This window comes from Tupaia chinensis, unplaced genomic scaffold (genome assembly GCF_000334495.1).
Source record: "Tupaia chinensis unplaced genomic scaffold, TupChi_1.0 Scaffold000646_1, whole genome shotgun sequence".
NCBI lineage: Eukaryota > Metazoa > Chordata > Mammalia > Scandentia > Tupaiidae > Tupaia > Tupaia belangeri.
The window spans coordinates 1090031-1112745 of NW_006160167.1; the positions used below are offsets into that span (position 1 = coordinate 1090031).

The 22715-nt window shown below is 40.2% G+C and overlaps 1 protein-coding gene across 3 annotated transcripts in view; it reads left to right on the forward strand.

Moving 5' to 3' along the window:
• The first annotated feature begins 391 nt into the window (after nucleotides 1-391).
• The window catches only part of RGS22 (regulator of G protein signaling 22), a 142480-nt gene continuing 120156 nt past the window's right edge, over nucleotides 392-22715 (forward strand). Inside the window, exons 1-2 of one of the 3 annotated variants that reach the window (XM_006159708.1) lie at nucleotides 392-460; nucleotides 10573-10635. Coding sequence is in view for 1 of the 3 variants with exons in the window: in XM_006159707.2 (XP_006159769.1) it covers nucleotides 4780-4782; nucleotides 10573-10635 (66 nt within the window). In the remaining 2 variants the exon portion in view is untranslated. Of the gene's footprint in view, nucleotides 461-4764; nucleotides 4783-10572; nucleotides 10636-15077; nucleotides 15100-22715 lie in introns of those variants that run through there. The other 2 variants (XM_006159707.2, XM_006159709.1) reach the window with 2 other exon arrangements.

Consider the following 22715-nt stretch of genomic DNA (forward strand, 5'->3'; position numbering starts at 1 on the left):
CGCCGGTAGGTGGCCGGCCGCCCTCCCGGGGGTTTCCCGAACCCCAACACCTGGCTTCACTGCCCTCCCTTCGCATTCATTACGGGTTCCGGCCCTTCTCCAGTCTAGGATGCCTTCCTGGCACCGTGTTTCCGTTGCTTAATTTTCCGTTTTGCAGCTGGAACAATGGAGGCCTCCCTCGACTAAGGGTAATTCCAGGACTGCAGTGGATTGGGGCCAGTCTAGACCCCAAAGGCCTTTCCTCCCCACTTCCACCTTGAATTGGCCCCTTCAGAGTCAGTCCAGGTATAGAGAACGCACAGGGCCCAAATTCACTGAGCTTGGCCACGTGCGACAGAGGTACCCTCCCTTAGGGGCTGCCTCAGTGTTTCGTCTACTCCGAAAGGGTATCAGATTGGAGTGAGGTGTTGTAATCTCTTATCTCGTTTCAGAGCCACCAACTATTACAGAAGAAGACTTTGTAAGTATGATCTATAGGGACTGCTTATTTTTTTCCATGGCGTTTTCATTTTTAAATAGTCCATATAAAGTCATAGACAAAGGGGTGTGTGTGCACGTTCCTCCCATTTGCCAGAGGAGAGTTGAAGCTTTGGTTTAGTAACATGAGACAGTTGTGTCCAAGACCTTTATTATTCTTTAATAGGTTCATTTTGGGGAAGAGACCGCTTGATTTGTGTTAAATGACCTCGTTTAACTTCTGTAAACTCTCAGGCTTCTGTAGCGGGCAGGTTTTATCTCCATGGTTTTGTTGTGATGTTGCTGTGTACTTCCTGGTTTCAGTAAACATAGTAGATGGCATCGATTGATTAGTAGTCAATTTATAACTCTTTTAAAGTGTACTAAATATTGTTCAGACTTCTGGAGAATTTGAATAATAATGATAATAATTATTATTGTACATTGTCACTTAGGCGAGTGCTATATTTGAGGTAGATTCTATTGTCCCTGTTGTACCTTTAAGGAACTTATGCAAGGTTACATAGGAAGTAACAGAGACTAATTTCTACTAAGGTCTGAGTCTGATTCCAAGAGCTCTCCTGCTTTTCTCTATTATTTACTTATATCCTCCACCACTTACTTCTCTTGTTGGCTAATTATCTTATTTGCTCCCCCCCACCCCCCATAGGGCATGTATACTTGCTAGAGAAAGAGACAGGGAGAGAAAGAGAAATCACTCAGGGGGATGGCCTCACTGCAGTCCCTTCTCTTCCATTTCCCTCTTGGCATTTCAGGCATGCATGCACATGTACCCTGTGTGTTTTTCAAGCTGCTGGGTCCAGGACTTGAACTATGCTGTTGCCATATGGGATCCAGTTTGCCCTATCCACTATGCCATGGGCCAGTCAACAAACATGAGTGATTGTGTATTCACAGTACTATCCTAGATGCTGAGGGTAAGTCTTCAAAAGTTCAGTCAACGGGCCAGCAGATGGCATAGTGGTTATGTCACTTGACTCCCACATGACTGACCTTGATTCGAATCTTTGACCGTAGTTCTAATCCTGGCTTGCAAATCATGCTGCGTGCGTATGTGTGTGTGCACAAGATCCTGGCTTATAAATCACACTGGGTGCATGTGTATGTGTGCCCAAGATCCCAGAAGGAGAATGGAGGAGCAGGGATTGTGGCATGGTCATCCCTCCTAGGGGGTGAATCTTCACCTTCCCATTCACTGTCTCTGTCTCTTTCTTTCTGGCGAGCATATGCGCCATAAGGCAAAACAAAACAAAACAAAACAAAAACAAAAAACTCCAAAAGAAAAAAAGGTTCAGTCAAGCAGAGGCTGAGAGGGAAGAGAGAGCTAAATCTGACAGTTTTCATTTTCATCTTTCTATTAGTTGGTCGGGAAAGTCATGGCATATTTTTCTATGTAAAAAATGTGTCTTGACTTTTCCAACAACCCAATATATATTGTTGATCAGCAGCTGAAAGAGAAAGAAAAAGAGAGAGAGAAATACACATAGACTAAGATTGACAGGTGTGCAGATAGAGACATATACATGTACTCCAAGGTAGACACAGAGCGTGTCAGAAATTGCTCTGATCTTCTGTGTTGGCAGAACTCTGTGTAGTGAGAGGGACATCTTTAAGCTATTCCAGGGTCCTGACTGCTTTTCATTCCAGCAGGAGGTGAGCATTCCTGGATCCCCCTAATCCTTTCCCTTACAGCTCTGAAGAGCACTCAGCAGCTTGCCACTTAAAGTTGGAGCATTTTACTGACCATTGCAGGCGTCCAGCTCCATGTGCCAACTCACAGTGCTTGAAGACTACGAGCCACTCTCTTTCTCCTGACCTCTTTGACATTACCATCTCCCAGTTCTCTTCATCTCATTCTAATTCATCTTTCTGGCTTCTTTTTTTCTTTTCCTGTGCTAGTCTTGACCTTCTTCAAGATTCTGTCCCATAGGCATTCTCTGGGTGACTTCCTCTTCTCCTGCAGCTTCAGCTACCTCTGTGTCAGGGACTTCCAAACCTACACACCTCTAGCCCAGACACCACTTTTGATGCCAGCTCTGTATACCCCATCGGATAATGGAGTTTGGGCATTTTCATTGCCTGATGTCTCTGCATCACCTCAGTAGTCTAAACTGAACTTGTTGCCCACCCCTATTCTGTTTTAACTCTATTTTTTCGTATTTTATTTAATGGTGCCACTGGTCATTCAGTCACTCAATCCAGAGCCTTCCTTCCCTCTTCTTCATCCTCCACCTGCAGTTATTTTCCAGCTTCCTTCCTGGCCAACTCTTTTACTCCAGCCTCACAGCTACTGTCTTATTTCAGGCCCTTATCCCTGGGCCTGGACTTTGGCAGTGGTCCTAACTGATAGCTAGCTCCAATATCCTCCTGCCAACTCCAGTTTTTCTTTGTGTCAAGCTTAGAGAGCAAACCCCCGTGATCAGCTGTACTGGGTTACTTGTTACTGCTTTGCGCCATCTACCTTTAGAGTTCTCCTGTTCCCCCCTCCCTTAGCCTGGCTGTCAGATTGTCGTGCACTCTGAAAAATTATCGTGTTACTCGGTTGCTCAGGTACTGAATGTCTGCACTCTGTGGCAGAAATGGAAAGACTGGAAGTATAAAACCACGGAGAGCAACTGTATAAACGCATGGAGAGAGAGCGTGGGAGGAGGGTGAGAAATGGGGGCTGGGATGGAAGGGAGAGAATCAGGGGAAAAAAGGCAAAACATTTAAGGGACACAAAATTGAAAAATTATCAGTTGATAATAATGTTCATGGTCGTATTTTGGACTGGACAAATATATAGTGTATTCATACTGAGAAAATTCATTTTGTATGCTGAAAAGATACACAGTGATTGAATAAAAATAAGGGGGGGGGCTGGCAGGTAGCATGGTGGTTAAGGTTGCTGGACTCCTACATGGTTGACCGTGGTTTGGTTCAAGTCCTGGTGGCTCGCTTTCTTACTTTCCCTCTCTGTCTGTCCCTCTCTGGTCAAATTAAAAATAAATAAAAAGTTAAGTAAAATAAGTCTTTAAAAAAAAAAAGGAAAAATAAATGCAGGCTAATATTTAACCTCAAAATAATCCTATTAGGTGGTTATTACTACCCACTTTTCACACTCAAGTAAGTCCTACCTAAATGCTTGAGGCTGCACATCTAGTTATCAGTAGACCCAGAATGTCAAAGGCCTTGCTTTAACATTCTTCTTTTTTGTAACTTTTATTTCATTTAACCGTTTTTATAACTTTGCAGATTTTAATTTTTTAAGACATGCTGTATATCACTTTTCGTGCTTACGCCTTCTGTGTAACCAGCACTACAAGCATATGCCATTGGGCCTGGCTTTCAGGGTGAGCTAGGAATTGAATCAGGGCCTCCCCTGCGGCCTTAGCCTCCTGAATAGCAGTTTCCACCAGTGCTTTCTACTGCAGACGAGGCTCCTTTTAGCCTTCTTTAAACTTACCTCCTCATACTTTTCTCTGTAACAAAGACAACATCCATCCTTTTTTTCCCCCCTAAAGTGCTTCCACATGCCTTCTGCTCCCGCCAGACTACCCCGCTTGTCTGCTTGCCTTTGCTGTTGCGTTTGTCTCAGTTGCCCTTCCTCATCTATTTCACAATCTTGCACATTCTTCAAGCCCAGCTAATCTCCATGAAACCTTTCCAGCCTAACATCATCCAGACTGCCTCTAGCTCTGGGCAGCTTTCACCAGAGACTAGTTTGTGACCAGGTCCTCAAATTCACATGCTGAACCAAGCATTTATATAGACGAAATATCTTGCACGTATATTCACCTACCTCTGTTTTTCAAAGTGTGAAAGTGTTGTATTCATTAATAAGTTACGTATTCTTAGAAAGTGTGGCAGAGACCTGTGATTTCCTTTGTCCAGTACTTAGACACATTATGGAAAATGCTTATAGATACATGGCTGTCCAGAATGAAGACTACATCTCTAGCTTCCCTTGCAGCCAGATGTAGTCATTTGCCCATTTTCCGGCTGGTAGGATATAAGCAGAAGTGTCGTGTCCTACTTCGGGAAGGCTGATGTTTGCAGAGCTCAAAAAACACTCCTAGGTTACATAGTAACTGGTCAAGTCACAATTAGAAGCTGGATTGTTCTGATTCTAATACTTACGTAAGTGTAGAGGCAGAAAGCGAGCCTCCTCTTTGTTTGGAATGATATGATGCTGGAGCTAAAGCAGTCATCTTGAATCATGAGGTGGAAGTGGCGTCTTGAGGATGACAGAGTCACAAGATCAAAAGAGCCGGCGTTGCTAGTAGTTAGGGAGCCACAGTGCCTGCCAGCCTTGGACTTCTTATGGTGACATGAGAGAAATACAGTCCTATTTTCCTCAGTCTCTTTTTGTTTTTTTGTTTTGTTTGTTTTGCGTTCCTGTGTTTATAGTAACCTTTTTTCATAGTGTATTTTCTCACTCAGTGGATTTAAAAATACAATGTTATTGTGGTTGTCTGCTACTATTTTAACCTTAACACAGAGTCTTCATCCCACAAGTTTAGAATAACTCATTTAGAATAAATCTTTGTCAGGGATACACTGCCTTATTTGCATCTTAACTTTTTATGTGGAAAATTTTCTAATTTATTAACAAAGCTATGAACTCTTATAGAGTTGCTACTAAGTCTGAACACACCTTCGCATCCCTTAGACCACATAGCACAACACCCATATCATGCTATGTCCTAATACTAACACATTTATACTAATACATTTTAGTTGATGGGTATTTTCTTACGTAATAATTAGTGTTTTCTGTTTCACTTCTTTTTCTTTTCTTGCAAAGCTTCATTTGATATGTATGTCATATATTTTAAGCAACTGTCTTCTGACATTTTTCCACTTTAGTGTCTTTATTAACTGTTTTTGACAATTTTCTTAGGGAAACATATAAAACATTTACTATATTCAATTCTTATATTAGTTTATTTGGGAGGGGTTTATTTTTAATTACCTAAGCAACACATGAATACGTTCTTGTAAATAATTCAAATAATACATGATGGGTAGTAACCAAATTACATTAATTATATGCTCCTTTGTGTAGAAAATGACTGGGGATGGAAGGTAGTTGGGTCCCTTTTATTTGAGGTGGTTAGGAAGACCATCCCATAGGTTAGTGAGGGTAAGGAGGGATATGAAAGACGAGATTTGGCATGTTATGGTGAACCAGAGCTCTCAGGGGTTTGACCCTTATGGATGGGATCCCAGGGTAGTGATTTGGAAGATGATCAGATAACCAGGAATTTATTCAAGAATGAGTTGAGATCTGTCATTTAGTCCACAGGATGTTAAGACAATTATCCATAAAATGCAGAGAAACTTTATCTTGGTTCCTTATACATAAGTCCCCCTCCCAACTTTTTTTTCTTTGAGAGATTTTTGCTATAGGGGTGCATGTGCTGCCCAGAAAGACAGAGACAGACAGAGAGACAGAAAGCAGGAAATCACCCTCCGGGGGGATGGCCACACCGCAATCTCTTCTCCTTCATTCTCTTCTCGGGATCTTGGGCACAGACACACATGCTTGGCATGAGTTTTAAGCCACCGGGTCTGGGACTCAAACCACGGTCGACTACATGGGAGTCCAGTGACATAGCCATTGTGCCAACCACTGATCCCTCCCCCAACTTTCTATGAAACATTTTGAGCATATGAAGAAGTTAAGGGATTGTTCAATAAACACTGATAATACCCACAAGAATTCCACCATCTCTCCATCAACCTATCTTATTTAAAAAAAAAACACAAAAAAACGTATTCTACATTCTGGCAGGTGGCATGGTGGTCAAGACTCTGGACTCCCATATGGCCAACAGCATTTTGAGTCCCCGACCTGCTGACTTTTTTCTCAGTTCCCCCAGTCCAATTAAATAATAATAATAATAATAAGAAGAATGATGAATAAAATAAAAACTAATTCTTAAAAGAAAAAAATGCATTCCAAAGTAAGTTATAGGCATTCATATGCTTCATCCCAAGCACTCATGAATATCATGAAGTACTGTTCAGTATTAGTTTGTTTATTTTGTTGATGTGAATTTTATACACAGTGAATTACAGAAACTTTGAGTATAATTTGATAAATTTTGACAAAGACATGCACTTGTGTAATTCAAACCCATGTAACATCTAGAATGTTCCTTTAGGTGACATCCCAGTTCATTCTTGCCCCAGTTACCCAGAGGCAACTGCTGTCCTTTTCACTTTCTGATTTCTCTTTTTTACTCATGTGTTTCTCTCTGCGCTCTGCATTATTGCCTCATATTTTTATTTCTAAGTGTAGAATTTGAAGTTATTTGAAATGCACTTTAAATGCTATTTTCCCCACTTGAGTCTCTTCTGAATCTTCTTACAGGTAACAGCTTTCCCATTGTAATTATTTTATGAATTATGTTATATCCTTTCTTGGACTGTGTCATCTGTGTCTTATTTCATTTTCCTTGTATATTTTTCATCTTTTAGAGTTGTGAAGATATTGTAGTTCATCTGATTTTAGAGTGTAGCAAAATAATTCTTTTTTCTTTTTCTTTCTTTTTTTTTTGGAGAGGTTTTTTTTTTGTGTGTGTGTGTTTCTTGCCAGAAACACAATGACAGAAAGTGAGAAATCACCCCCCAGGGGAGATGGTCACACTGCAATCCCATCTTCGCCATTCTCCTCTCGGGATCTTGGACACGCATGCACACACATCTGGTGTGAGTTTAAGCCACTGGGTCTGGGACTTGAACCGCTGTCGACTACATGGGAGTCCAGCGACATATCCATTATGCCAACTGCTGGTCCCAACAAAATAATTTTTTAAGTGAAAACTTTTACCTCTTATAATTAACAAGCAGTAATAGACTATTTTGTTTAACCCTCTTTCAGTAAAAGAGTTGACAAGTTTGTACTAAAAATGGAAAAGCTGACTTCACTTTCACAGATGACACATCTGTAATACATGAAAAAAACAGGATTCAAGAGTATATTCAGTTCTGAGGAAGTGTTTCTACCTTCCATTGCATCATTCTGCAGAGAATCTGGGTTGCGAATTTTGCAGGCAGCTTCCTGGAATAATGTCATGAAGGAATCGATTGTAACTGTTTTCTTCTCGATTGTACTATTAACCATCACCAGTTTATTGGTCATTTGGAAGTTACTAAATCTGAGTATGAAGACATAGTTCATTATAATATGGCCAAGTATCTGGATTGTGGAAACTTAGGGTAACAGAACTCCTTCTTCAGATCAAGGGCTCCTTCTTCAGATCAAGGCCTTTGAAAAAGAAAAAAAAAATACACTTTTAATTGAAGTGTTTGGGAGGGTTGGGGGCAAAGGGTTTATCGAGTTCCCATTAAGCGCAAACAAGCAAGACTGCTTATTTACGGATAGGACAAAGTATTAGAATACGTTGAACTAGAGACTGCAATGGAACACATGCTTATTTATTCAGCCACTGTGCCATCTGCCAGTCCCCAGGTATTCTATTTTCTCGTAGTTCATTTTTATTGTTTATTTTTAGAGGTTTTTGCCTTAAGAGTACGTGTGCTTGCTGGGGAGAGAGAGACAGACAGAGGCAGTGAGAGGGAAAGTGAGAAATCATCCCCCCCCAACGGGGAATGGTCACGTCAAAATCCCTTCTCCATTCTCATTCCAGGATCTTGGGCATGCTTGCACACATGCCTGGCATAAGTTTCAGGCTACCGAGTCTGGGACTCAAACGTAATCGGCCATGTGGGAGTCTAGCAATGTAACTCCTACGCCATCTGCTGGCCCATATTTTTATTGTATTTCACAAAAGTTTTCTGTCTGAGATGGATTAAGGAAAGAAAAATAAAGTAGGCACTTTGTCACAGCAAGCACTGAGTTAATCTCTTGAAGTGTAAGACATCTGGAAATGAATATATGCATCTGAGAATTATGTAGAAATTTCTGACAATGTGGCTTGTCAAATTCTGGGTAACATTTAGGTCCACTTGGTTTTAAGAGAGAGACATTCTGTATTATGGCTAAATAATTAAATATAAAATGTATATTTTCAAAGACCTAATGAGGCACTGTACTTTTGTTACTCATTTTAAAAAACACTCCTCACACGCATGGATTTTTAAAATTTTTTCTCCCATGAGAAAGAGAAGAAGAAGAATCCTTGAGAGGATCCACTTCAGCTTCAGTCAGCCTGGATCACAGGCATGCACACATCTGTCAGCATGTGCAGGAAGACCTCGGGGCACAAACCCGGGACCTTCCCATATGGCTTCAGCATCACTGAGCATTGCATTATCATTGTGCCAACGTGGCTAGCCTGGATTTTTGTTCACATGGCCCAATTCTGCAAGATCTGGCTCCTCTTATTATAGGTTGCCTTCTACTTAGAAGATACTAACAAATATTTATTGAATTCAGATGTTTTTTCTCAGGAGTTAACTGAAACTAGGTAGTCCACAAAACACAGTTCAGAAAATTTAAAGTAACTTTGAAAGGTAAAATTGGAAAAGTTATTAGCCTTGTGGTCTCTGTCAAAATGATATCTGCCTTGTTCTGCTTTATTAGACCTTTGTCAATCAGAAATTATTTGAGCATATACTTCTGAGGTACTACTGTCGAGATAGTAGATTCATTAAATCCTTTGTTTTTGTTTTAATCAGTTGAGATTTCTAATAGGTCCTTGATATAAACCCTGTAAGTGATTGTTTATGACTCAACTCTGATACTGCAATTACTTAAACAAATTACCCTGAAAATCTGTTTTCCAAAGTAGGTGTTAATATACTACAGCTTCTTCCTTATAACTCTATACTTTGACAAATTTTTAAAAATTGGCTAGTATAAGAAGGAAGTAATCAGCCATATGGAAATAATAGCATTGTGCCATAATGTCAACTTTCATGCTAGATTTGCAAAATTATGATATAATTATGTATAACAAAATAAACACATGTACGATACAATAGAGTGTGCCAGGGTGTGCTTTTGACACAATGGAAACAATTACTAATAAAATAAGGTGTTTTATGATTTGGAAAAGAGATTTTGTTCTTGGCAGTGGCTTTTCAAGTTTGCCAGTTTTAAAAGTAGCTATCTTAGTGGATGAGATAGTTGTAGGAAAAAAACGTATTCAGTCTTTATGCTTAGAACACGTGCGTGCATTGTCAACGTTTCTCATGTGGAATTGAAGCAGGCCCAGTTTACTAAAACTGTATCTCTTTTTTTTTTTTTTTTTCTTTCTTTTTTTTGGAGAGGTTTTTTTGCTATAGGGCACGTGTGCTCACCAGAAATACAGAAAGAGACAGAGAGACAGAAAGCGAGAAATCACCCCCCCGGGGGGGATGGCCACACCACAATCCTCCTCTATTCTCCTCTTGGGATCTTGGGCATGCACACACACACGCACCCGGTGTGAGTTTAAGCCACTGGGTCCGGGACTCGAACCACGGTCAACTACATGAGAGTCCAGCAACATAGCCATTATGCTAACTGCTGGTCCCGAAAACTGTATCTCATTTTGAGGCGAAGATTGTAGAATCTTTTCTTCATTTAGTTATCACCTCCATGGGAAAATTTAAGAAATATGCATTCTCAGTTTTATTTTAAATCCCAATACCATTTCTGTCTACAGAGACTGCATTTATTTTTATGAACTATGCATTTTTACTATGTCCATGGAAATTTACTATGTGTTGTATTATTTCATATTTGTTGATGTTTCATTTAAGTGTTGTGCTCTATTTTTCATATGTTCTGTTTTCTTCTATTATTTTTAAAATTCTTTTTAAAAAACATTTATTTATCTATTTATTTCTTCTGATTTTTGGTGGGTCTAGGACTTGAACTGTGGTCAGCCACGTGGAAGTCCAGTGCCTCAGCCACCACGCCATCTGCCAGTCCCCAAGTATTCTGTTTTCTAACTAACTATAGTAACAAGACTTTTTAAGAGTATGTTCCCTTTTATTTTCCTGTTTTTTCTTGCTAGTATTGAAGCATTATGTTCTATTGAGAGTGAGGATTCATTGTTGACTGACAGAAAAGATTTAAAATCTATAGTTGGTAGCATAATTAAAGAATGTTTGAAAACATCTTAGTATCATCTAATATTTTGCTTTTATGTTTTGCAGGAAGATTCTTTGGCAACAGATGATTTCCTCGTGGACTACTTTAATGAATTCCTAAGCCTTCCAGTGAGTGTGTATTATTATGTTCTACTAAATACAGTACCAAAGCAAAATACTTACTCCCTGAATTATCTCGTGAGACAATTTTATTAGGGCTACTTTATTTATTTATTTGGAGAGGTTTTTGCTATAGGGCGTGTGTGCTTGCCAGGAAGAAAGAGAGAGACAGAAAGTGAGAAATCAGGGGGACCAGCAGTTAGCGTAATGGCTATGTTGTTGGACTCCCACGTAGTCGACCGCGGTTCGCGTCCTGGACCCGGTGGCTTAAAACTCAGGCCGGACGCGTGTGCGTGCGTGCCCAAGATCCTGAGAGGAGAATGGAGGAGAAGGGATTGTGGTGTGGCCATCCCCCCTGGGGGGTGATTTCTCGCTTTCTATCTCTCTGTCTCTCTGGTGAGCGCCCACGCCCTATGGCAAAAACCTCTCCAAAAAAAGAAAAGAAAGTGAGAAATCATCCCCCAACGGGGATGGCCATGATACTCAGGGGTTTTTGCCTAGGCTGATGGTTTAACTTTCATCCTTCAGTTGTATCTTATAAAAAATCCAGAAACATAAAAAAATTATCAGAATTTTGCTCTTCCAGATTATTCCATCTTTCCTCTGGGCTCTGTAACTTCCGTTCTCCCTTTAAAAACAAAAATATATTTTTGTAAAATTTAAAATAAGAAAATCTTAGTATAATTTTTTTAAAGAGATTTTTGCTACAGGGCATGTGCACTTCCTGGAGAGACAGAGACAAAGAGACAGAAAGCAAGAAAGAAATCATCACCCTGTGAAGGAATGGCCAGACCATAATTCCTGCTTCTCCATTCTCCTCTTGGGATTTTGGGCACGCACACACATGTGCTTAGCGTGAGCTTCAAGCCTACAGGTCCAGGACTTAAACTGTGGTCGGCCATGTGGGAGTCCAGCGACAAAGCCATTATGCCATCATCTGGTCCTAATTGCAGTATGATTCTAATTTCAGTTTCTCAACATTTAAATTTCAGTGTTTTAAGATTTGAGATTATCTTGACATTTACATACTCCAGAAACTGAATAAATGAAATAAATAAAGCCTAACTTTCTTTTTCAAAGAAATTCATTTTGAACTATAGAAGTGATAAAATGACAGTTCAGAAAATTTACCATCAATGTGAGAAAACTTTGGTCATAATCTTGCCATCCAGTTGAAGTAGATGTTACCATTTCTCTGTGTTTTCTTTTAGGCTTAAGGTGAAATACAGTGTGATTTCTGTTTAACTCTGTGTATATAGTCTTGCTTTTCCTCCCTTGCAGTTTCGCCCCTTCATGTGTCTCATGAACCCACCTAGGAAACCTTTTTTCTCTTTCCCATCTCTCCAAATCCTTTTGTTTTTATTTCTTCTTTTTTTTCCCCTTCCTTCTCCCTCCTCTCTTTCTCCACCACCACTGCCTTTTCGAGTTCCTTTTCCATATTCATTTAGTGCCACACAGTCTGTCGATTAATTACCCGTTCTTCGCAAGATGAGAGAAGAGAAAATGTCATCACAGATTTCTAAGAAGAATTTGGGGTCAGGGAGGAATGATGTATACTCAAACCAAGTGACTGGCAAAATTCTACAACAGATTAGTAATGCTTGGTTTATGAGCACTTAGCTGAGAATTAGAAGCCAACATGGGTTTACTGAGAATAAGTGTGCCAAACTAATCTCTCTTTTTTTGATAGTAATGGACTGGTATTTTAGGGACCCATAAAGTTAAATGTACTATGATTTCAGTAAAGTATTTTAAAAAAATTTAAGTCGAATCCTATTACTTCCTACTCTGCCCTAAACCCTATTTGGTGGCTTCTCATTACACTAAGAATAAAACCCGAAACACAGTATGTTCTGGCTCTTGCCATCTCTCAGTCTTTATTTATTACCTCTTTTTTCCTTGCTAATTATTTTCCAGCCTAATTGACTTTTTTCATATTTCTCAACACGAATATGTCAAGGGTATTCAGTCTTCTAGTCTGAAATGCTCTGCTCTGAGATATTTGTATCATTTTCTTCCTACCTTAAATCACTTCTCTTCAGAAGCCTTCCCTGTCTATCCTATTTAAAATAACATCAACTTACACTCCACTTACATTGCTTTATTTGTCTCCAAAGCACTTATCTGTGAAATTATTTCTAAGATTTACTAATCCCCAGTAGGGATTGATGTTTAATACCCTATGGATCGAACTCCAAATTCTTTAGTGTGGGATTCAAGACTCTTTGCAATTTGGCCTCAACAATATCTTCCTCGCTTTACTTCTGGCTTCACCCTACTTGCCACTGTGCACACTCTTTTCTGCCTCTCCTAGCCCACCAACCCACCTTGACAACACAAGGGTGCTGTCTCACTACATAATGGCCAGTATCAGCAGTGAGACATGACTATATCCTCCACTGTTACCTGAGTGGTCTTAGAAACATTGCTGATTTAATACCAAGATTTCTTTCTCTATGAACACTATATAACTATCTCATAAGATTGTTAAGAAGAATCAGCAGATGGCATAATGCTTAAATTGCTGGACTCCCATGTAGTTGACAGCAGTTCGAGCCCTGGACTGGGCAGCCCAAAACTCATGCTAGGTGCATGTGTGTGGGTGCCCAAAATCCCGAGAGGAGAATAGAGGAGGAAGGATTGTGGCATGGCCATCTCCCAAGGGAGTGATTTCTTGCTTTCTGTCTCTCTGTCTCACCAGTAAGTGCTTACACCCTATGGCAAACATCTCTCAAAAAATTGTTATGAAATGTAGTAATACCCGGCATAGGGTTAGTGAGCCTCGTGCCCTTTCCTTTACCAGCTAGACCATCTCATCTGCCATTCCTGAAACATAATGAGTAATCACTCTTTAATTGGATTGGTGGATTGTTGTCAATCTAGTGGCAATCTTCTGGCTTTGCATTTAAAAGCTTCTCATTTTTATTTTTACAGTTTATTCATTTATTTCTTCTGAGAGAGAAAGAGAAACAGTACTCTCAACAGGGTCTTCACATGCTTAGCTGTCCTGGATTATGTCTATGCAAACAGAGGTACTGAGAGAGGTCCTAGAATATGAACTGAGGACCTTTCCACATGGGTCCAGTTATGTTACTCACTGTACCACCACTTGACCCCTTTAAAATTATTTTTATCAGAGATTTGGGTGAAAAGTTGGAAGAGAAATGGTGTTTTCCAATTTAAGGTCATTTAAGCTAGTAAGTGGCTAGTGCACTCAGTACTATAGGGTGTGTGCACTCGCCAGAGAAATAGAGAACAGAAAGTGAGAACTCTCCCCCCAGGGAAGATGACCATATTTTAATCTCTTCTGCTCTGTTCTCCTCTTGGGATTTTGGGCACACACACACATGCTCAGTGTGAGTTTTAAGCTCCCAGGTCTGGAACTTGAACCGTGGTCAACTATATGGGAGTCCAGCGACATAACCCACATGCCATCTTCTGGTCTGGCCCCAAAATTTTGATTGTCCCACTGTACCACCATGTCTACAGAACTGGCAGCAGAGGAATAAACTGATCATTTGGATAACAGAATCTGGTCTCATTTTTGTCCTGTTGGTATAAATTGGACTAAAATATGTTAATCTAATTTCTTTTTAGTGTACATTAATTGAAGTTCAGTCAAGATCAAGAAAAATATTAGTCTGTAGCAGAGAAGGAACTCAATAAAAGTTGTTGTTTTTGTTCCATTTTTGGTGCCATATGTTGAGAGCTTCTCTGCCAAACCAGACTCAAGAAGGAAACTTAACTAATGAACAGTCTGGAAACCATGGCAGATGAGGAAGAGTTGAGAGAAGTGTGGGTATTTAACCTGGCTGGAGAATGGGTGGTAGGGCTAGAGTAGAGTAGCCATTTTCAACTATTTAATACTCCTGTTAAAGAAAAGGGGTTAGCATATTTTTGTGAAACTAGACAGTAGAACCAGGGCCACATGTATGAAGGAAATTTATTTTCACTTTATAAGAAATTTATTAAAGTCTGTCTGTCTTTCTTTTTTCTTTTTCCTTCTTCCTTTCTTTCTTTTTCTTTTTTTATGCTAGAGTGCATGTGTGTATACATAAATGAGAGGGAGATGGGTAGAAAGCCCCCAGAGGGAACTGGTCATGCTATATAATCTTTTTAATTCTAATTTACCATCTTATCAGGATCATAGGTGTGTTCGTACACCTGTGTTTTTCAAGCCACCAGAGCTGGGATTTGAACCCTAGTCCACTATGTGGGATCTGGCTTCCTCTGTGCAGCACTTAAGTATAGAGTCAGTTCATAAGGTTTATTTTCTAATAATAAAATGGGCTGGTTTGTGGAGGAGTAAACTCCATTTGATGGGAAACATTCAAATAGAGGTAGGAAGGCATTTTATGGGTATATTGCATAGGGAATATATAAATGTGGAAGAGAAAGAAACCAAACCAAAGAAAATTTGATTAATTCCCACTTCTTTATTTTATCTCAAGGAACTTTGTAAATTTCCTGAAGGTAAGGTTAGATCTCTTTCTTCTGTATTTCTCAACCCTTCTTAGGGTGATTCTGTTTTTTATTTCCATATCTTCTATGTAAGATCCTTAAAATAAACCCAATATTTTCTCCTGCCTTCCCTCCTTTCCCAGCCTCCCCCCTACCAAAATGAATAGTCTACGTCTAAGAGTGTAGGTATAAATTATATGGCCCCTAGGTCATCTAGATTCCTAAAACTTCTGAGACTTTTTCCACCTCTGTTAGTGACATGCCCACAGTTCCATAACTGGGCTGGGGCAGAAACGGACCTAGGAACCAGGCTTTCTGACTCCACCACTATTGCTTTCCATTACACCATTACACCCTTGGGATGCACTGTAAGATCCAGAAACTGAGGGCTGGTAGCCTGCCTCCATGTTATTTCTGATGAGGGGAATCCAGGACAGTTGCTGCTATTATAAATGATTATGGCACTTTCCAAATCCTGGCTTTCATAACTTCACTCCTTTTGTTCTTGTGCCAAGTTCACATTTCAGATGTTGTTTTCATTTGGTGTCTGGGAGGTTTTTTGCTGTCAACTCTTTATGGACAACTGTTTGCTTATTAAGTTTTCTTCTGTGCTATAGTGTGAAAACATTTTTTCCCTTTTGGTTTTGTTTTGTGTGTTTTATGCTCAGTGACTGTTGTGGGATTGAGTAGATGAGCCCACATAGATTTAGGTTGGTCCTCTGTGGGTGGTTTCGAATGTTTGTGACATTTATGGTTTGCAGAAGCTGAAGGGGTGGCCTGTTCTATACTCTCCTTGCAGGGATAGGTATGTCATATGTTTGCCAGACTATGCTTAGCTATGTGCCTTTGGAATTTTACCATAACTACTTTTTTTGGACGGATTCTCCACACTTTGTAATCTGTAAACGATTATAATTTCTTGCAGTCTTAGGAAGGAGTTATAGGCTAGATGGGTTGTCAGATGAGGGTGGCATAGAAAGAGGGAGAGAGTGTAGATTTGGGGAATGAGTGGGATGAAGGGTTTGGGTCTTCTCTTGCCAAACTTTAAATACACAGGGATTTATTTTTAAAGGTGTCGATGGAGCTCAAGGTAGCTGTTTAGTTCAGTGTTTATACCTATGGGTGTTTTGATAGGTCTTGTAGTTCAAACAGAGAGCACTCAAATTGCTTAATGTAACTTATTTTATTAACTAAGGATATTTTCTATATGTGTATATGGCACATTATCCCTTCCATCCCATTGGTGAAAATGTCTAGTAAAGAGTTTATGGCTAAACATCTACAATGACAATAAAATTTAGATTAAAAAAATGATGTTATTGGTAACTTATTATATTCAAGTAGTCAGATGTTTTTCATTCTCTGACCAGGGACGTATGTTTAAAATATAGCTTTGGAACTCAATTAGTAGAGACAGAGTTGGAGCAGAGATAAACATGTATTAAATTAACCTAGTCATTAGTTTTTAATTTAAATACTGTTCAGCTAAATAATTTTGCACCCGGCAAGTTTCACTGGTGCTGGGTTGGCAGTTTAAGCACGTCACTAATTATTCACAGGTTTTTTTTTTTCTTCCCATTTTCAAAGAAATGTAGAACCAGCAATTTATTGTGGTAAAAATATTTTCATGCACTTGCTTTTTCTGTGAAAATATTTTTCGCACATGGGTGACTAGTACTACAAAGTTAGCTTTCACCACCTTCAGGTCAATTTATTTTAGAACATTTGGAAAATGATACCCTTGAAATAAGAAAATTAAGTAAGGAAAAGGCAGTCTGCAACAACTTGTGGAGGATGGGGTTTGAGGCTCACACTGAAGATTTTCATATGATTGAAAAAGCTGAGTGTGTGCTTAGTCAGCCTACTCAGCTTGTGTGTGCTGTGTGCTGGGGGGACTTCCTACATCATTCATTTCTATCTCCTTTCCCCTATGTGTTGTCACATCCTGAACCATAGGAGCTTTGTAGATAAGCTTAGAAATGGTAAAAAACAAAACAAAACAAAAACCAAAAAACAAGAAGGACTCAATGTGTGAGGTTATTTTTTAAGCAGACAACAGGAATTTGGGTAAGAAATATGAAAGAGCAGGGCATAGAACATAGGTGGCATGTCATCACAAGCATGCGTTCGTGTGAGAGTTGTGTGAGAGTCAGCTTGAAGTAACAGACAGAATATGGGCTTTCAAGTTTGTCTTAACCTGGATTCTGCCTCACAGCCAAAAATGCTTCAGTGACTCCCCGTCATCCTGAAGCAATGATTCTTAAACTCGAGTGTGTATTAGAATTGCCAGAAGTCTTCTTAAAACTCAGAATGCTGACCTCCCTAAGTTTCTGATTCTAGGGAGAAGCCTCCAGATTTGTATTTCTTAACAGGTTCCGAAGTGATGCTGATGCTGCTGGTCCAGAGACCACAGTCTGAGAGCCGTTTCTTTGAGAGAATAAACTGAGAATTACAGCATGTAAATGAAAGGATCTTAATAACTCTGTCCTCTCTCTCTTCAGGCTAATGTTCCATTACTCCTCTCAAATATTTATTAAACTGCAGTAATGTCATACTGCTTGCAGTTCACCAGAAGTGTCCAATTATGTTGTGCTTCTGTGTCTTGATGCGTTGGCTATTTCTTTTGCTAAATTCCTTTCTCTCCCTTGTTTACCTGATGAATGTCTGCTTATTCTTCAAGATCCAACTGTAGCATCCACTTTCTCTATACATCTTCTTTAATTTCCTGAATATAATTCATTCATCTTTCTGTGACATCAGCCTATTTTGTACATACCTCTGTTATGCTTATTGTGTGTTGCAGTGGAATTACAGTCTATCTGCATTCTTACTCAACTACTCATGTCCTGCAGAGAGTGCAAGGTAATTTAAAGAGTGAGGATGATTTTTCTCTGTTGTACTAAACCATGAATATGTGCCCTGGAGAGAATGGGAGACAGAAGACAAGGATCTGCTTTGGAAGGCCAGCAGGTGGTGTAGTGGTTAAAGCACTGGACTCCTACATGGCCAACTGCTGTTTGAGTACTGGTCTTGGCAGCTTAAAAATCACGCTGGGATTATGTGCATGCATGCCCAAAATCCCAGGAGGAGAATGGAAGAGAAGGGATTGCAGTGTGGCTGTCCCCCCTTGGGGGCATTTTTCACTTTCCCTCTCACTGTCTCTGTCTCTCTCTGGCAAGTGCACTCGCTGTCGTATGGCATTGGACCAGCTGGTGGTGTGATGGTACCGATTAGCTTGATGCCACGTGACCGTCTGCATAGTCTGAGTCTGGGACCTGGTGGCTTGAGAAAGAAATGCATGCATATTCACGTGTGCCCCAAGTCTCGAGAGGTAAATAGAGAAGAAGGGGTTCAGGACCCCAAAGGACCACTGGAGCTGAGTGATCTCACTAGAGAACAGACGGTACTATAGACTTCGTTTATTTCTCTCTGCAGAGACGATCATGGACTGATGGAGTATCAGATGTGAAAGGCACCAAGGGATTATCTAGTTAAAATCCCTTTTTACTCATAAGTCTCAGAAAAGCAAAGTAATTTGCCCAACATTTTTTCCAATTACTCATTCTGCTTATCCTACTCTGGACAGTTTCTAATTTAGCAAACTCCTTTTAAAATATGAACACTAGACCAGACATGATATTCCAATGTTATTACTCTTGTCTCTGGACATATTCCCCCTTTGGCATCTGCACTTACACTGACTTTAACTTACTTAACTATTTTGTTGCCTCTTTGTTATGGGGAAAAGTGAATGATTATGTACTTGTTCCTTCAAGGGCAGAAATGATATTTTATTCTTCTTTGTATCCTCTATGCTTAGGATAATACTTGGCCCTTGGATGGTCAAAGATGTAGCCATTATGGAAATGAATTAGCTGGGAAAAGCTTTGAATCAGTTATTTGCTACTTTTAGAATCTTAGAATCAGAGTGCTATTTAGGACCTTCCATGATCTACTCAAACTCATGGCTTTTTTTTTTTTTGGAGAGGTTTTTGCTGTAGGGCACGTGTGCTCGCCAGACAGACAGAGACATAGAGACAGAAAGCGAGAAATCACTCCCCGGGGGGATGGTCACGCCGCAATCCCTTCTCCTCCATTCTCTTCTCGGGATCTTGGGCACGCATGTACACGCGCCCGGCGTGAGTTTTAAGCCACCAGGTCCGGGACGTGAACCGCGGTCCACTACGTGGGAGTCCAGCGACATAGCCATTACACTAACTGCTGGTTCCCCAAACTCATGGCTTTTAAAATAGGAAACACTTATTTACCCTTGACAAAGACCCCCCCTCCTTTCCTTTTGTTATATGGCATGTGCACTTGCCAGACAGAGAGAGTGAGAGAGGAAGAATGAGTTACCATTCCCCAGGGAATGGCCATGCTGCAATCCCTTCTCCGCCATTCCCCTCTCAGAATTTTGAGCACAAATGCATATGTGCCCAGTGTGATTTTCCAGCAACTAGATCCAGGACTTGAATCATGCAGTTTGCCATGTGAGATCCTTCTGCCTTAACTTTCATGCCACCTGCTGGCCTGACTATGTCTCTTTTTTTTTTTTTTTTTTAAGAAGTTTTGCCTTAGGGCTCACGCACTTGCTAGAGAGAGAGAGAGAGAGTAAGAAGGAAAGTGAGAAATCACCCCTCCCCCCGGAAGGGGGGTGGCCATGCCACAATCCCTTCTCCATTCTCCTCCTAGGATCTTGGTCATGCACACAGAATGCGCCTGGAGAGTTTCAAGCTGCTGGATCTGGGACTCGAACCTTGGTCAGCCATGCAGCAAAAAAGTTCAGCAGCATAATCACTTCATCATCTGCGGACTCTGACTTTGTCTCATTTTTATTGATTCCACAGAAAGAAATTCTTAGTTTAAAAATGATAAATATTTGAACAGGTCACACACTTACTTTTTTTATATAAATGGGAATATTTCATGTTATTTTTATCATAAACTGAATTACTTCTAATTTTCCTTTTGTTGTTTGTCTCTGTGCTTTCTCTGTAAAGTACTTATTTTTGATTCAGTTTCATATACTTACATCCTTCAACTTTTCTTTCTCAGAATGGATTCACTCTGCCTCTTTCCCCACTTAATTCAGTTCAGAAATGAAGTGCGGGTTTTGTGAGTGGGTATGAGTGGCAGAATCTAAATCACATGTGAAATCGTAGCCATAGGAAATCTGGGAAATACAATTTTTAATTCTCTGGGCTTCGCATTTCAGGAAGTTGGAAGGAATCCTGAATGATCCAGTCCACTGTGTCCCCCACAAGCCCTAACAAAAATGATGTGTCCACCCGCTGTTTAAAGCACTTTTGTTGTCATAACTCCAGAGTTCCTAGAAAGCTCATTAGGGGCCTTGTTGTAAAGCCATGAAGAGATGATTTAACCTCTCTCAGCTGCAGTTTTGCTTCGTAAGTTGAATGTAAAAGTAATTGCTAACTTTCTGCCTTCATGCTTGCCCTGGCACCTATGCACCACGGGGATAGCATCCCATCTAGAGTTAATGATCACCACTCTAAACATGGTTGTGATTGCTGTGGCTCTGGTGGTGGTGGGTGGTGATGGTTCTGCTAATGGAGTGTGAGCATTCTGCCTTACCCGCTCATGAGCTGGCAAGCAAACAGTACACCTCCAGACTGCACCCAGGGGAATCTTCCTAAAACGCAAATCAGAAGTAGCTGTTACTTCCCTGCTAGCATTTTCCCATGATGCCCTGTTTCCCAGAGGATTAAGTTAAGTCTGTACTTCTTCAAATGCTATGCCAAGTCTTCCACGGTCTGATCCCATCTACTTCAAGCCTTTCCTCTCTGTTTTTAAAACTATTCCAATGATAGCTATTTTTATTTTATTCCAACTGCATTGAACCTCTTAGAATTACCCACATATATCATCCTGCTTCATGTCTTCATCTTTACTAGCGGAACTAGAATAAATAAGACCATAGGATTTGGAATCAAAACACGTTGGGTTTGAATTCCAGCTACACTAACTTCATAAGATTATTGCTTAGCAAAGTCCTTGGCTTAGGGAAAGTGGTCAGTACTTGCTGATTTTTATCATAGGTGAGGGAATGTAACAAAGAAGGAGGACTGACCAGACAGACTTGTTTCTACAGCTCTAATCTAGCACTTTGTAGCTCTGAGTCCAGAGGCCATCATTTAACCATCCTTAAGATCAATTTTTATGAAGAGCTTATCTCAGGAATAAGATGGATTCAAGATAGTGCATTTGAAATGTCTAGCATATGCTTAGTACATGGCAGATAACTTCATAGAGTAGTTTTATCACCCCTGTTTTTTCTGCCAACGGTACCTCAACTATTTGCTACTATTAAGTAAAATTGGCTACTGAGGGTCTCAAGAGTATTAACAGTGTCTATATTATCTAGTTTATAATTTTGTTTCCTTTTTTGAGAGATTTTTGCTATAGGGAGCATGTGCTCACCAGACAGACAGAGAGACAGAGAGACAGCAAGCGAGAAATCAGTTCCCCAGGGGGGTGGCCATGCCACAATCCCTTCTCCTTCATTCTCCTCTTGGGATCTTGGGCACACACGCACACGCGCCCGGCGTGAACTTAAGCCACTGGGTCTGGGACTTGAACCGCAGTCGACTACGTGGGAGTCCAGCGACATAGCCATTACACTAACTGCTGGTCCCTAGTTTATAATTTTTTACTAGATTAGTAGGTAATTTTTTTGGTCCGTTGACTAACTAACTTACATTCTTGTTTTTTTTTTTTTTAGAATTATTTTGTTTATTTAATTTGACCAGAAAGGGGCAGAGTGAGAGCAAAAGACAGAGAGAGAGAGAGAGGGAGAGAGAGAGACAGAGAGAGAGTGAGAAAGCAACCCATCAGGTCTGGGACTTGAAGCACAGTCGGCTGTGTGGGAGTTCAGCGCCCTTAACCACCACATCACCTGCTGGCCCCACTAACTGGCATTCTTTGAGTTATCAAAGCTTTGTGTTCCTCTATAACAGGTGTGAGGGTAGGAGGCAGAAAAAAGAAAGGAAAACAATAATAAAAGTCAAATTTGTTCTCTTGTTCCATGGATACTCAGAACTAAAAGAAATCTTTTCCAGATGGTCTTCCACATTCTTTAGTCCACCCCCATTAATATTTGATGTCCATTCATTTTGTTTTCTTTCTTTTTAATTTGCTATAGGGTGCATACCTTGCCAGAGAGATACAGGGAGAGAAAGCAGCTCCCAGGGAAGATGGCCACATCGCAGTTCCTTCACCTCCACTCCTCTCTCAGGATTTTGAGCACATGTTTATGCACACACACTCAAAATAACTTACAAGCCACCTGGTCTGGGACTTGAAACTGCAACGTCAGCCATGTGAGCTCTAGCCTTTTAAACCTCCATGCCACCTGCTGGCCGGATGTCCATTCTTTTTCATTTTTTTTTAAAAAAAGAATTATTTAATTTTATTTATTTTAATATGATCAGAGAGAGACACAGAGAGAGAGGGGAAGTGAGAAAGTAAGCTACCAGGTCTGGGACTTGAACTGTGGTCAGCCATGTGGGAGTGTCCAGCACTTAACCACGATGCCACCTGCTGACCCCTTTTTAAGAATTATTTATTTCATTTTATTTATCATTATTATTACATTTTAATTTGATCAGTGA